This window comes from Amblyomma maculatum, chromosome 10, assembly GCF_055883805.1.
Source record: "Amblyomma maculatum isolate TAMU_Amacu chromosome 10, ASM5588380v1, whole genome shotgun sequence".
NCBI lineage: Eukaryota > Metazoa > Arthropoda > Arachnida > Ixodida > Ixodidae > Amblyomma > Amblyomma maculatum.
In genome coordinates, this window is record NC_139353.1 from 75,228,851 (window position 1) to 75,242,094 (window position 13,244).

Here is a 13,244-nt window from a genome sequence, read left to right on the forward strand (position 1 = left end):
CTTTATTTTCTGCAAAGTGGCTTGTTGAGAAAGTTGGTTGGGCATTATATTAAAACAGTGCTAGGAACATGGACATTTTTTATTTTCTGACTTATCACGTTATTTATTTGAGACTTTCATTATGCAGCTGGCCCACATAGCTGAATGTGAGCATTTTTTAAGTACTGTGAATCTGCAGACTTTCTTTTTCGGTAGGTAGGCATGACAATAAGAAAGAGAAATGGAGTTTCTCCGCCGTAATTGAAAGCTATTTGTTTTCTTCACAGTTGAAATGATTGACTCCTGATTAACCGATCATTAGGTTCTGAGGTTGTTACTCATAATTTTTAGCATTGCATCTGTGGCAATCAGGCAGTACCCTTGAATGACCTAAATTTAAAATAAAAAAAAAAAGCCGAAATAAATATTTGATTAAATGGCGAGGAATATTGCAAACTGAAGTGTTGCATGACCCACATGTGTGTCATTACAGCAGTTCAGCATCTGCTTTCCTGGACACTGCAAGCACATCTATTATACTGGGCACGGGGGTTTATGACCCTTTTAGGACCAAAAACTTATGGCCAAAGAAACTTGCATGACTACGATAACTTCATGAACACGTCATTTCCTGCCACAGCAATGTGTATGGTACAAAAGGAAATATGAGCCCTCTCAACTTTTTAAAGCGTGCAAATGAGACTGACAAAAATACACACTTGAAAAGAGTTCCCTCACGAGTGTTTCCTGTAGCAAAAAAAAAAAAAAGCCTTAAGTATCCTGGGATACTGTCCAGCCAGGAACTTCATTAACCATGGTTGATGATGGGGCTGTAGTCAAAAATGAATGCTGGTTTGGGAGTGTTACGACTATTCACAGCTTAGAGGAAGGAAGCTGACATTTCCACTTGACCATCATCAATGACCAGTTAACTTATCCTTTTGTGCACAACATGCTTTGTACGTGGAGCACGGAGCCAAACTGGTTGATGTCAGAGCACAGGACTTATTTGGCATGTGGTAATGTGATAAATGCCAAAACCCTCTATTTTTGAATCAATGTTATATTCTTATGATCAGTCGATTTTCCCTTTATTTGCAGAAGCCAGTGTTATTTTAATGTTATTCTTGCAGTTTTTAGGAATGAAATGCAATGTATCACCCTATACATCTGCACTGCACTTTAGTTGTGAGAGCACATGTTGCCAGAAATGCCTGTAAATATCTGTATGTAATCTTGCATATAAAAGCCCTATCTTCAGTGAAAGTAAGCTGTCATGAAAATGGAGTAATATATCAAACAGGTGAACAAATTTGTGATTTGTGAAGTTTAACATCTCAAAGGGACACTAGAGCTATGAGGTCTATTAAGTTACATCCTCCTATTACATTAATTTTTTGTAATAATGTCCATTGTGCACCACTTCATGCAGTTATGCCGCATATACCAATTTCTCTCACCCAAAACTTATCAATCCACATTAATATAGCCTTGTGTGCTCAATCCTTCATTGTTTTATTCTGTATGTCTATTTTATTAAATAGAATGAGAGATTCTGGTGGAAATGGGGAGCAGTCGAAGGCCCAACTGCAGCCCTGCCAGCACGTTTGGGTGGCTCTGAAAAGAGCCGTTATCTTCGAAGTCCAAGCTCCAATGTGAGGCTGTAAGGTTGCTGTCCTTGGCACCAATAACTGTGGCCTGCATCTTATGAGGCTGCAAGTCCGATTCTCAGCAGCATTTCGATGAAGGCAAAAGACACGGAGGCATACCATGCTGTTCCCCCTTGATAGAGGTACATATTTTTTCATGCTGAAATAGCCATCTGACCCGTCGCAGTGACTTAATGGTTAGGGCGCTTGGCTGCTGAACCCAAGGAAGTGAGTTTTATCTTGCGGCCTTTTTTCAATGGACGCAAAAAGCAAGGAGCCCATGTAGTGTGTGATGTCAGTGCATATCAAAGAACCCCAAAGTGGAAGAGCTTCCCAGACAATTCCTGTATGGTACCCGCCGGGATGGCGCAGTGGTTACGGCACTTGACTACTGTTCCCAAGGATGCAGGATCGAATCTCGGTATCGGCGGCCGCTTATCGATGGAGCCGAAAAGCAAGGCGTCCGTGTGCTGTGCGATGCCAGTGCACGTTAAAGAACCCCAGGTGGTCGAAATTTCCGGAGTTCTCCACTGTGGCGTCTCTCATAGCCTGAGTCGCTTTGGGACGTTAAACCCACAAACCAAAACAAACTTCCTCTATGGTGGTTCTCATAGCCTAAGTTGCTTTTGGGCATGAAAGCAAACCAACAGGAATAAGAGATTTCACTGCAAGTGGAGAAGAGGAAAAATAATGTGCCCTCGCTTGTATTTAAGCTTCAAGCATTGAACTTGGTTCCTGATATACGAGAGAGGCCACATCTTAGCCTCTTGACTGAGAGCGCTGTAACGCCTTATGTGTAGCCGAGAGCTCTCAATTGGTGTTTTGAAGAAATCTGCCATTTGGCAAGATGCCAGCCTTCACATTATCTTCATGCACTTCAACAATGAGAACAGCACAGTTGTCTATTAAGAAGCAGTCGCCCACTTTCACATGTCGGTCAACTCTTGTACAAGTCTGTGTGCACTCCCTTGCTTCTGACATTCTGCGGCTGAGCTGTGCCAGTGGCTTGTTCGTAGTTCTCAGCTTCTTCTTAACCTTTCCTAAGTAACTTTCGAAAGGAAAAGCACTGAAATCATCCACAGGCCCAAGCTGAAGACACTGCTCTGCCAAGTGCACCAAACTGTGTACGTTGTACACCAGCTGCTTCACCCCATATATTACACCGAACTGCTGAACAAAATACCTCAGCAAGTCCCGGGCAAAGCTGTTCAGAACTACATGGTATTCGGGTGCAGCGAGTATTCGCAAAGCCACATGTAACTGTAGGAAGTGTTCATACTTTTCTTTGGGCAGGAGAGATTTCAGAACAACAGGTCCTAGGTAGAGCAGAAATGTTCTGAATTCAGTCGCTTTCCAACGATCCAACTCCTCTGTTCCACTGGGTTTTCGCTGGAAGAAACTTGGAAAGGCTTTAGCTGTTTCTCGCAACCTGTTGAGTTCATTTCGCTCATCTGTGCTCAGTCGGGCAACGTGCCCTTGCGAGACCCAATTTCTTAACAGCCGCCGCATTACACCCAGACACACAAGGTGCATGTATTCCGTAGGAAAGCATGCCACCATATCAATATCCAACTTGGTGAAAGGGGAAACACCAGTGTGGTGCCGCTAATCTTCTTGTGCACGAAATGATACATCACTTCGCTGCGGTGCATGAAGGTCACGAAACGTCAGCCTGTTTTCCACATAGCAACCCTTTTGGCTGCATCTTTAACAAGCATGGTAGCCTCCGTGTCCTATAATTGCCTTTACAAAGCTCCTTGCTGGGGCATCGCAGATCACAGCTGTCAGTGTCAGTGGCACTAGTCCCTTTTAGAAGTAAACCGCTGCTGCTCAGACTGTAGACTTCGTCTAGAAATGGAGCGAGAAATTGCTCCAGACAAGGTGGCTTCCCTGCACCACAGTACACACTGACCATAAATGGTGCAGAGTTCTTGAAGTTCGTTATGCGGCAAAGTATAGGCCACAAATCAGTCTGGCTGCTTTTATACAAAGGCAGGCCATCTATGTTAGCATGCAGCCTGATGTTCTCGGGCACAGGTCCTTGCCCAATCGCTTGCTGGATGCCTTTGGCAAGGCCGAAATGAGCAAATGTGTCATTCTGCTCCAGCTGTGACCTCCTTTGCGTCCGCAGCACGGTCCTTGCATCTTTTGGGAGCTCCGGAATCCCGCGACGACGGCAAAAGTCGAGCATATCATTAAGCAAAGCATGTGTGATGTCGTGCTTGTTAGCTATGACAGCCAACTCCTCAGTCGCCGAGAGACTATGAAGAAAATTTTCATCAGGCTGACCCACATTCTCAGCCGCTGGACTGCTAGAGGTCTCATCACTTGACTCTTCCGAGCTTGTGGCATGATCATTTCTTGAATGTTCTGCAGCATATGAGTCATCCATAGAAAGGTCTGAGCTTGAAGCATCATCACTTCGCCTGCTGGTTGTGCTCAATGTGCTGCTCCATGATGCATTATCACAGTCGCGCACAAATGGTGCTGGCGGATCTGCAGGTGGCCCGCTTCTACTGGTGCAAGCGTCGTCGGCGCAGACTCCGATTTTCCGACGCGTGGTTGCTTCGGACGGTGGCAGGGTGCGAAAGTCGAGTAACGATGCTTCACTCTGCGATTGTTTCCTGTGACGACGCAGAATCGACCGGCCGCCCCGGAATACCGAGCTCTTGCAAGATCTCCCGGCATTCTTTCTCGACGATGCGGTACTTACGCCTTTTTGCGCTCATGACGAAACGCAATGCTCAGCGGTGAGAGACGAGGACCGAAACAGGTGCACAAAAAGACAACAGATGGTGTGTGTTGTGTTGGGTTTTTTGGCGCATAAGCAACTAAGGCTATCATGCGCCACGAGCAAGGTGAAAGTTTTGTTTTGCAAGAAATGGGAAAATGAGTGTGTTAAAAACTCATTTGTTTAAAAAATCTTCTTTTAAAAACTTGAGTTGTTTGAGATCCAATGGCGCTTAAGCTGCCAACACCATGATGTGCCTAGCACAAGGTTTCAGTTTCTCTTAGTGACGTATGTTTCATTTTTTCCTACAGTTTGTGTAAAACATTTGCTTCCCTAATGAAACTAAAAACACAAGATAAATCAACAAGTCCATCATCATCTAAAATCAGTTTAGGGTGAAAAGGAATTTATTCATTGTAAAATTTTGCAAAAAATTTTTTTCTTATCCTTTCAAGACTTGCGCATGTGAATAAAATGTGGTTAATAGTTAGTTCCTCTCCGCATTTTTCGCATCGTGGTTTCTCTTCTTTTTTCAACAAAAAATTGTGTGTCAGGTGCGTGTGTCCAATGCGGAGACGGCATAGGATCACTTCTATAAAACGCTCCTTATGCCAGCACGACATCCGTTCTCCCAAAATGGGCTTTACTAAGTGTAGTTTATTTCCCACTTCACTGTCCCAGGCAGACTGCCATTTTTCTTTTAATTTGAGATGTACAAGTTTCGTACAGTCTTTGTAAGGTATGCTTATACTCTTTATTTGCTTGTCGCGGGCTTCAGCAGCACATGTGTCTGCTCTGTCATTGCCTTTAATGCCCACGCGACTCGGGACCCAGCAGAATTTTACGTTGTATCCTCGAGCTATGGCTGCTGTTATATTGTGTATTATGTTTCCGAGTAAAGGAGCAGCTGCATTTCTGGAATTTAGAGCTGTGAGAACACTTAGAGAGTCTGTAAATATAATGCTGTTTATGACATTCTCTTTTAATATTTTCTCTATGGCAACAGAAATGGCATAGGATTCAGCAGTGAAAATAGACGCACAGTGTGAAAGTCTTATGATTTCCACAGAATCTCCTTGCACAACTGCACTTCCAGTGTACACAGCAGTTTTAGATCCATCGGTATAAAAGTCTGTGAAGTTTTTGTACTTTTCCTGCAAGTTTAGGAATTCCTGAATAATGTGCTCTTGTGGGGTTTTGGTTTTTGGAAACTGTGTGAGAGTGAGGTCACAGATTTCAGGAAGACTGCACCATGGAGGTAGAGGGCTGTTGTTTTGTGCGACATCAGGCAAGGTGTCCAGGATCTGCAGCTCACTGCACATGCCTTCGAATCGCATGATCAGTGGTCTTGTTGCTTTGGGTTTATTTGTGAAAATTAATCGAGAGGGGCAAGTTGTGACAACTGGATAGCAGAGGTGTTTTTCCTGTGACCTTATTCTTAGAATGTAAGCACATGTGATGGCTATTCGTCTGTCTTCCAGTGAAGGCTCATTTGTTTCTACATACAGGCTGCTTATAGGGGATGTTCTGTATGCACCGCATGCAAGGCGCAGACCTAAGTTATGTACAGGGTCCAGTTTTTTTAGATATGAAGGCCTAGCTGAACCGTACACTATACTCCCATAGTCCACGCGGGAGCGTACAACAGAACGGTATACATGTAAAAGACATGCCCTGTCGGAACCCCAATGTTTCCGCGAAAGAACTTTCAGTATGTTAAGAGATTTTGAGGCTTTCTTTTTTAGTGTGTTTATGTGAGGTAGAAATGTGAGTTTTTTATCGAAAGTAATGCCTAGGAATTTGTGCTCTTCTTTTAATGGTAATTCGGTTCTATTTAAGTGCAAGACAGGGTTGTTCTGAATACCCCGTTTGAGTGAAAACATAACTGCCACCGTCTTTTGGGGGGAAAGCTGAAACCCATTTTTGTCGGCCCATGCCACTAGTTTATTTATTGTTATTTGTATTTGTCTCTCACACGTTGATATATTGGAAGAGGTGTAGGCTATCTGGAGGTCATCTACGTAGAGTGAACACATAATGGAATTTGGGATTTCATTGGTAATGGAATTGATTTTTACAACAAAAAGCGTTGTGCTTAGAATGCACCCCTGAGGTACCCTATTCTCCTGAATGAAGCTTCTTGACAAGGTGGTACCGAGGCGCACTTGGAATGAACGATGTGAAAGAAAGTCTTTTAAAACACTGAGCATTCGACCACGGATGCCCAAAGCTGCTAGATCACGTAGGATGCCGAATCTCCAAGTTGTGTCATATGCCTTTTCTAGATCGAAGAAAACAGCGAGACAATGCTGTCTATGTATAAACGCCTCGCGGACAGTGTTTTCGAGGCGTACTAGGTGGTCCATAGTTGAGCATCCTTTCTTAAAACCGCTCTGATGAATATTAAGAAGTTTACTTGATTTTAAAATAAAGGTTAATCTAGTGTTTAAAATACTTTCAAAAGATTTTGCTAAACAACTAGTTAGGGCTATAGGCCTGTAACTCCCAGGACAGGTCGGCGGCTTGCCGGGTTTTAGGAACGGCACAATTATGGCTCTTTTCCAAGTCTCCGGTATTTTAGCTAGTACCCAGATTTTGTTAAAAAACTTTAGAAGCGCTTCTACAGATGCTTCTGATAGATGGGCGAGCATCTCATAATGAATCTCATCAGGACCAGGTGCAGTTTTTTTACCGCAAGCGAGAACATCTTTCAGTTCTTGCAGCGTAATCAACCTATTGTAAGGTGTGTTCGTGCTGCCCCTCGTAGGAAGCCTATATTTTTCAATCCTGTCCTTGTACTTTAAGAATGTTTTTGTAGTGTGCAGAACTCGAAATTTTGTGGAAATGCACACCTAATATATTAGCTTGTTCTTCGATGCTTGTCTGTGTATTAGGAGCTGTGAGGATTGGAATTGTGAATGGGGAGAAGCTGCCATTTAGTTTATGAATTTGTTCCCACATTTTTTTTGATGTTGTGGAGCTGTTTATAGATGTAACATACTTCTGCCATGATTTTTTTTCGGCATTACGACGAATATATCGAGCTTTGGTTCTTGCTTTTTTAAAAACTGTCAGATTTTCATATGTTGGGTATCTCCGAAAAATACCCCAGGCTTTATTTTGTTCTTTTTTGGCTTCTTTACAGTCCTGTGTCCACCAGACTTTGTGGTTTTGGTGCACTACTCCTGTGGATTGGGGAATGATAGACGTGCTGCCGCAAGAATGCATGCTGTAAATATTTCATTCATTTTGTCTATATCAATTTTCTCTGAATATATTTCATTTAGACTGGCTTCTTGCCTGAACAAAGACCAGTCAGCTAAATGCAGTTTCCACCGCCTGGGTTTTGTCGGGATGACTGATGGTGAGGATGATAAGCTGATCATGACAGGAAGATGGTCGCTTCCGTACGGATTATTTAAAACTTCCCATTTAAAATCGGTAAAAATAGAAGGTGAACTAAAAGACAGATCTAAACAACTCGCTTTGCCTGTGGCTGGGGAGTAGTATGTTGGATTGCCAGAGTTTAGGAGACACACGTTGCTGCATAAAATAAAATCTTCTATAAGCTGACCATGAGTATCTGTTTGCTCGCTGCCCCAAAGACACGAATGAGCATTAAAATCACCAACTAAAAGATACGGCTCGGGAAGCTGTTGTAAAAGGTCTTCTAAATCATCTAGTGTTATCTTGATGTGTGGTTGGAGGTATACTGAACATACTGTGATGGTTTTATGTTAATAATGTGGCTGCTACCGCTTCAAGTCTGGTATTAAGAGTCAGCTCCTGAGCAGCGATTCCAGGTTTCACGACGATGGCTACACCACCCGAGAGTCTGCTGGACAGCTCCCGGTCCCGGCGGATGATTTTGTAATTTTTAAGGAAATTTTTGTTCTGAGGACCTAAGTTGGTTTCCTGGAGACACAAAGCCAATGGGGAGAATGTAGCCAGGATTTCCTTTATGTCGCTGTAATTATTTAGTAGTCCTCTACAATTCCAATGTATTATACACGCCATCTTATTTTATGAAAAATGTGAAAAACTAGCTTAGGTTTTTTTTGGCCCAACGACTCGGGGCCTGTCTTTTTTTTGACGGTCTAAGCTGTGCCGTCGTCCGTCTGACGTCGAAGGCACAGCCCTACCGGGGCTCGTGTCCATTGCCTCCTCTTCAGAGGCAGCGGAGGAGCGCGCCCCAGATAAGTGTTCTTTCGTGTTAGGCCTCGCCTCATGATGAGAGACCTTCAGGCTTGTCAACCCGGAGGGCTGCATAGCCTTCGTTTGAGATGGAGGTGGGGGAGCAGCATGAGCCACTTCCACCTGGGGCACGGGTAGCCCTGCCCGAGGCTCACTCTGTGTAGCCTGGGCAGGTGCTAAATGTTGGTGTGGCACCCAGCGCTGTTGTGCCATACCAGAATAACTTGGTTTTGCAGTGAACTGAAAAGCAGGAGTAGTGGCCAGTTTTTGTCGCGCTTCTTTATATGACAAGTTTTCTTTTGTTTTGATAGTGATTACTTCTTTTTCAGTTTTCCACGTGGGGCAAGACCTTGAATAAGCAGGGTGTTCTCCTTCACAGTTAGCACACTGCAATGTGGTTTCGGTGCATTCATCAGTTGAGCGTTCTTTTGAAGCGCATTTCGCACAAGTTCGGCGACCGCGACAACTCTGTGAGCCGTGGCCGAATTTCTGGCAGTTAAAGCATCGTCTAGGGTTCGGTATATAATGTCTTACACTTATCTTCAGGTAGCCTACTTCAATGGTGTCAGGGAGAGCACTGGAAGCAAATGTAAGGACAATGTCCTTTGTCGGGATTTCTTTGTTTTCTTTTCTTATCTTAATCCTCTGGACATTTACAACGTTCTGATCAGCAAGTCCTTTTAACAGTTCTTTTTCTGTCAAGTGTATGAAATCATTTCCTGAAATCACACCTCGGACAGTGTTCAGTGATCGATGAGCAGTGATCGAGACAGGTATGTCCCCGATAGACTCAATGTTGGACAGTTTCAAGTATTGCATGTAGTCTTTCAATTCAAGCAGTAGGTCTCCACTTGCCAGTTTTTTCACCTTGTAACCTGTACCTAGTGCACTTGTCAGTGATTTCTCAACTATGAATGGGGAGATAATTCTCGCTGATTTTTGCTCTTCTTCACTATGTATCACATAGTACTTTGGGAAAACTTCTTTGTTTTTTTGGAAAAATTCATGGGTTACATCGGTCCGCCCTCTTTTGAGAGGGCGATCAGTTCCAGAAAGAGAAGCAGCCATAAAATGATATTTTTCGGCCAAAGTGGCAGCCACCCACCATGGAGCCCAACAAGGGGACGGGAAAGGAGCTTGTACAAAGAGTCCTGGCCACGTCAGCTGTACACTCTGACTATAACCAAATACGGCGTAACGCAGGATGGTTAGCCACACAAGGTTAACCCTCGCCGCCAGGAAAAAGGAAAAAGCGAGAAGGGAGGAGAAGACAAGAAAGTTCTGAGAAAGAGGATAGGAAAGTGAAAGATGGAGGGGAGGATAGGAAAAGGCGACTGCCGATTTCCCCCGGGTGGGTCAGCCCGAAGGTGCCGTCTATGGGAAGCGTGGGCCAAAGTGGTGTGCTGCCTCCACCGAGGGGCCTTTAGGGTCCAAACACTCGGCATTGGCTCAACCACCAGGATCCCCTTTTCCCCAGACACGACGATGCCACGCACGGCTAAGCGTGGGTGCTCGGGGTCCGTGGTGTCGCACAAAACACACAAACACCTGCTTTAACAGGTGCCCCCTGCGGGGCACAACAGATGGATATGGCCCGCACCTCTATACCACAAAAACACAGCAATGACAAGCGAGCGGGCGCTCGGAACCACGTTGGAAGAAAGAGGTGATCCGAAGGCGCCGTGCGGAGCCGAAGCAGCCACTTAGTGTTGGCGCCAGTGCACTGAACTACGGTCACCATAACTGTACTGTTCCGCACGGAGCAGCCGCCAAGGGCAGTGCCGGTGCTGAGGGTCGCTCGTTTTGCTGGCGCTTCTACTGGGCGAACCTGCCACAGGCGCTCCATTTCGACGCGTATGATGTTCGCTTGCATGAAACTACGTCTTTTGCATTCCACTCAACAATTAGACCCCTAATTAATTCTCGAAACAACTGTCTCCTTCGCGCTTGGCTAGATTTCAATGTATACTTTAACAGCTAGAGAAACTGCTTATATAACGGCACAGAGCTGAGAACATATAGAAGTTGCGGTTTGGCGCTGCTTTCACGCGTATATCGTGTTACGGCACATGTTACATGGTGTAATAATTGATTTCAGAGTTTTAAATTCAATGTTATATAAAATAAGGTATAGTACCAGACATTATGATCAGGTTGACTATCTCGTTTGTGAAAAGCAGCATCCATCTATACCAGGATACTTCTAAAACACCACATAAGATACAAAAAAGTATAAGCGATGAAGCGCAGGAAAACGACAGCGCATGTGATTGGTGTAAGCTTGGGATGCATATCAACTATCGGTAAGCACGTATGAGTATACATATACGCCGTAGGTATAAGCTGTCTATGAAACATCTGAGGCCGATACAAAAAGTACAAGAAAGACTGCTGGCGGCGCACTATAACGGGATGGCACTTTAATTGCATATCACTGTATGCGCTTCCGATGCCCCGCGAGCGCCAGGCGTCTTCTGCTCTAGCACAGACGTTTCCCATACAGGAATAGCAAATACAGTTTATTTGCGCAGAAGGCAGTGTGAAAATTTATACCAGCTCAGAATTAGGCGTTTACATAACGAAAAGAAGCATATATCATGTTAGAGGTGCCTGAATGCTAACTGAGGTTACAAAATTTCAGCACGCCTGCCGCTGCTCCGTCCACTGACTCTGGCGGCCTCTTCCGAGCACACCAGCCGAGCTTTTTCGCGGCCCAGGCTTCGAAGCACTACTCTCTTACACTATGCAAAGAACCTCCTCGATCCGGACGCATGGAGAGAGAGAGAGAGAAAGAAAAAGAAATACCCGGATGCAAGTTGTCACGAAGAAGCGCCAACACTGTGCAGAAGAAAAAAAAAAAAGGCTTGCAAACAGTAAACAGTTGTCACGAAAGAAAGCCAACATTGTGCAGAAAAAAGTAAAATGATTTACCGTTACGAGCGGTACGTAAATTAGATATAGCCCACAGCAATTTTACCCATGAGCATAAATAATGCATATTTCCTTTATAACATCCATTCGTTTACAACTTCATCTACTTCAGCACTACGGCATTAGGTAAACACGTGTGTGTTTGCTTTCGTAACTTGCAAAAAAAAAAAAAAAACGATGTGTAGCTCTTTAAAAAAAAATTGAAGTGCAGTAAGAACATAAAAACAAATCATGGTGCCGTTGTCAGCACTCAGCTTCAAAGAGCTGTCCTCCATTGCTTTACGCACTATCCCTGTAGGCATCCCTGGGCATCCCTTTAGCGCGCAAACCCGTTATCCCATTATTCCCCCGGTCATTTCGTGGTTCGTCTCCGTCGGCTACGAAGCGCTTGCTTTGTTTTAGGCTGAACTTTGTGGCGTGGCGACTCGTCTGGGTGACCCACGGGAGCACGAAGGAACTTTTTACGTAAGTATGCATGTTGATCTTCATCCCCTTGCATATTAGTGGTCAATTAACAGCTAATTACTCGTGAACTTAATGCCACGAGTAGCAATGAGCCCGACTCGCAAGTAGCCCTTTTTATCTGTCCGTAGACATCATTGGTTGTATTTTGATTAACGCGCCTCTGTGCATCGCTTCTGAGAGGTTTCGTTTATATCGGGTGTGTGCATGGATATTATAACAAGCCTATAATTTTTGGCGCTAAACGAATGTTATGCTACTACTGCTCGTCATGGTTGCGATGAGAGGCAAGTGCGAAGTAGTCGACAGCTTTTCATCGCAATTTTCGCGTTTGTAACGCTAATTGCTATTTAATATATGCGCTGTCATAGAAACCAGCCTACATGTCTTGTGCTTGAATGACGAATGTTTCCACGGCAGTGCTTTGTTTTGTGGCGAGTCCTTGTGTGATGAGACAAATGTGAGCAGAACAGATGAGCGAACACAATTCTTTTTCAGCGCTGCCAGAAGCAATGCAAAACCTGCCAGTTATCTGCTCCAGAAGGAGTTTATTTATTTATCTATTTATTTATTCGTTAATTTATTTATACAGGTGCCTGCAGCACCTCAAGGGCATTACTGCTGAAGTGGGGAGGGGGGGGGTGACAACTGGAAGAAAACATGTATTCAATAAACATGAAAAAAAAAACTTAAAACAGCACAGCACAGTTGCTAAAAGCAAGAAAGTAACTTTTTGTTCCCTCCCACTTAACTGAGTTTTCTGTCGCAAACCACGGTAAAAATTTTCCCACTCGTTTCCTGCTGGCATCCTACTGGTTCCCAGTAGTATTAGAACCACCAGCAGCTACTAGTAACAGTAGCTGATGGAATGTGCAGCAGCTGGGTTTCTGTCGTGAGCTGCAGAAAGTCAGACTTTGGTGCATTGTTTTCATGGGGTCCTTTTGGCCTAGGAATCATGGTGCAGCAGCTACCTTGGGCCATACAACCAAAACAATGATGACGGCAGAGGTTTTATTTCATGAATCATGCTTTATTATTACTTATGCCTACATAAAGCTCTGCAGTTCGCTTGGCCACCCCTTAGTTTGAGATTGTGGTACTACCGCAGGTGTGCTCCAGCTCCAAATCAGATGGCGCCATGAAGTTAGCTGCACAGAAAAGGACTTGTTCCGAAAAACATGCTAGCAACGCCATGCTACTGTTATTTACATTTTGAAAGCAGCCACTCATGAACCACACATGTGGTGAGAATCCACACGGGATCAGGTCAAGTGTAGTACAGTCAAGTCTACTTATAA

General features: G+C 44.3%; 1 protein-coding gene and 1 pseudogene across 1 annotated transcript in view; both read right to left on the reverse strand.

Moving 5' to 3' along the window:
* Positions 1–2,349: 2,349 nt before the first annotated feature.
* LOC146176821 (uncharacterized) lies at positions 2,350–10,156 on the reverse strand (annotated as a pseudogene).
* Positions 10,157–12,644: 2,488 nt separating this feature from the next.
* Positions 12,645–13,244, reverse strand: part of LOC146176822 (uncharacterized) — a 59,452-nt gene continuing 58,852 nt past the window's right edge. The window contains exon 4 of the mRNA XM_084582977.1: positions 12,645–13,094. Coding sequence (XP_084439103.1) covers positions 12,993–13,094 — 102 coding nt within the window. The 3' untranslated portion in view covers positions 12,645–12,992. The remainder of the gene's footprint in view (positions 13,095–13,244) is intronic.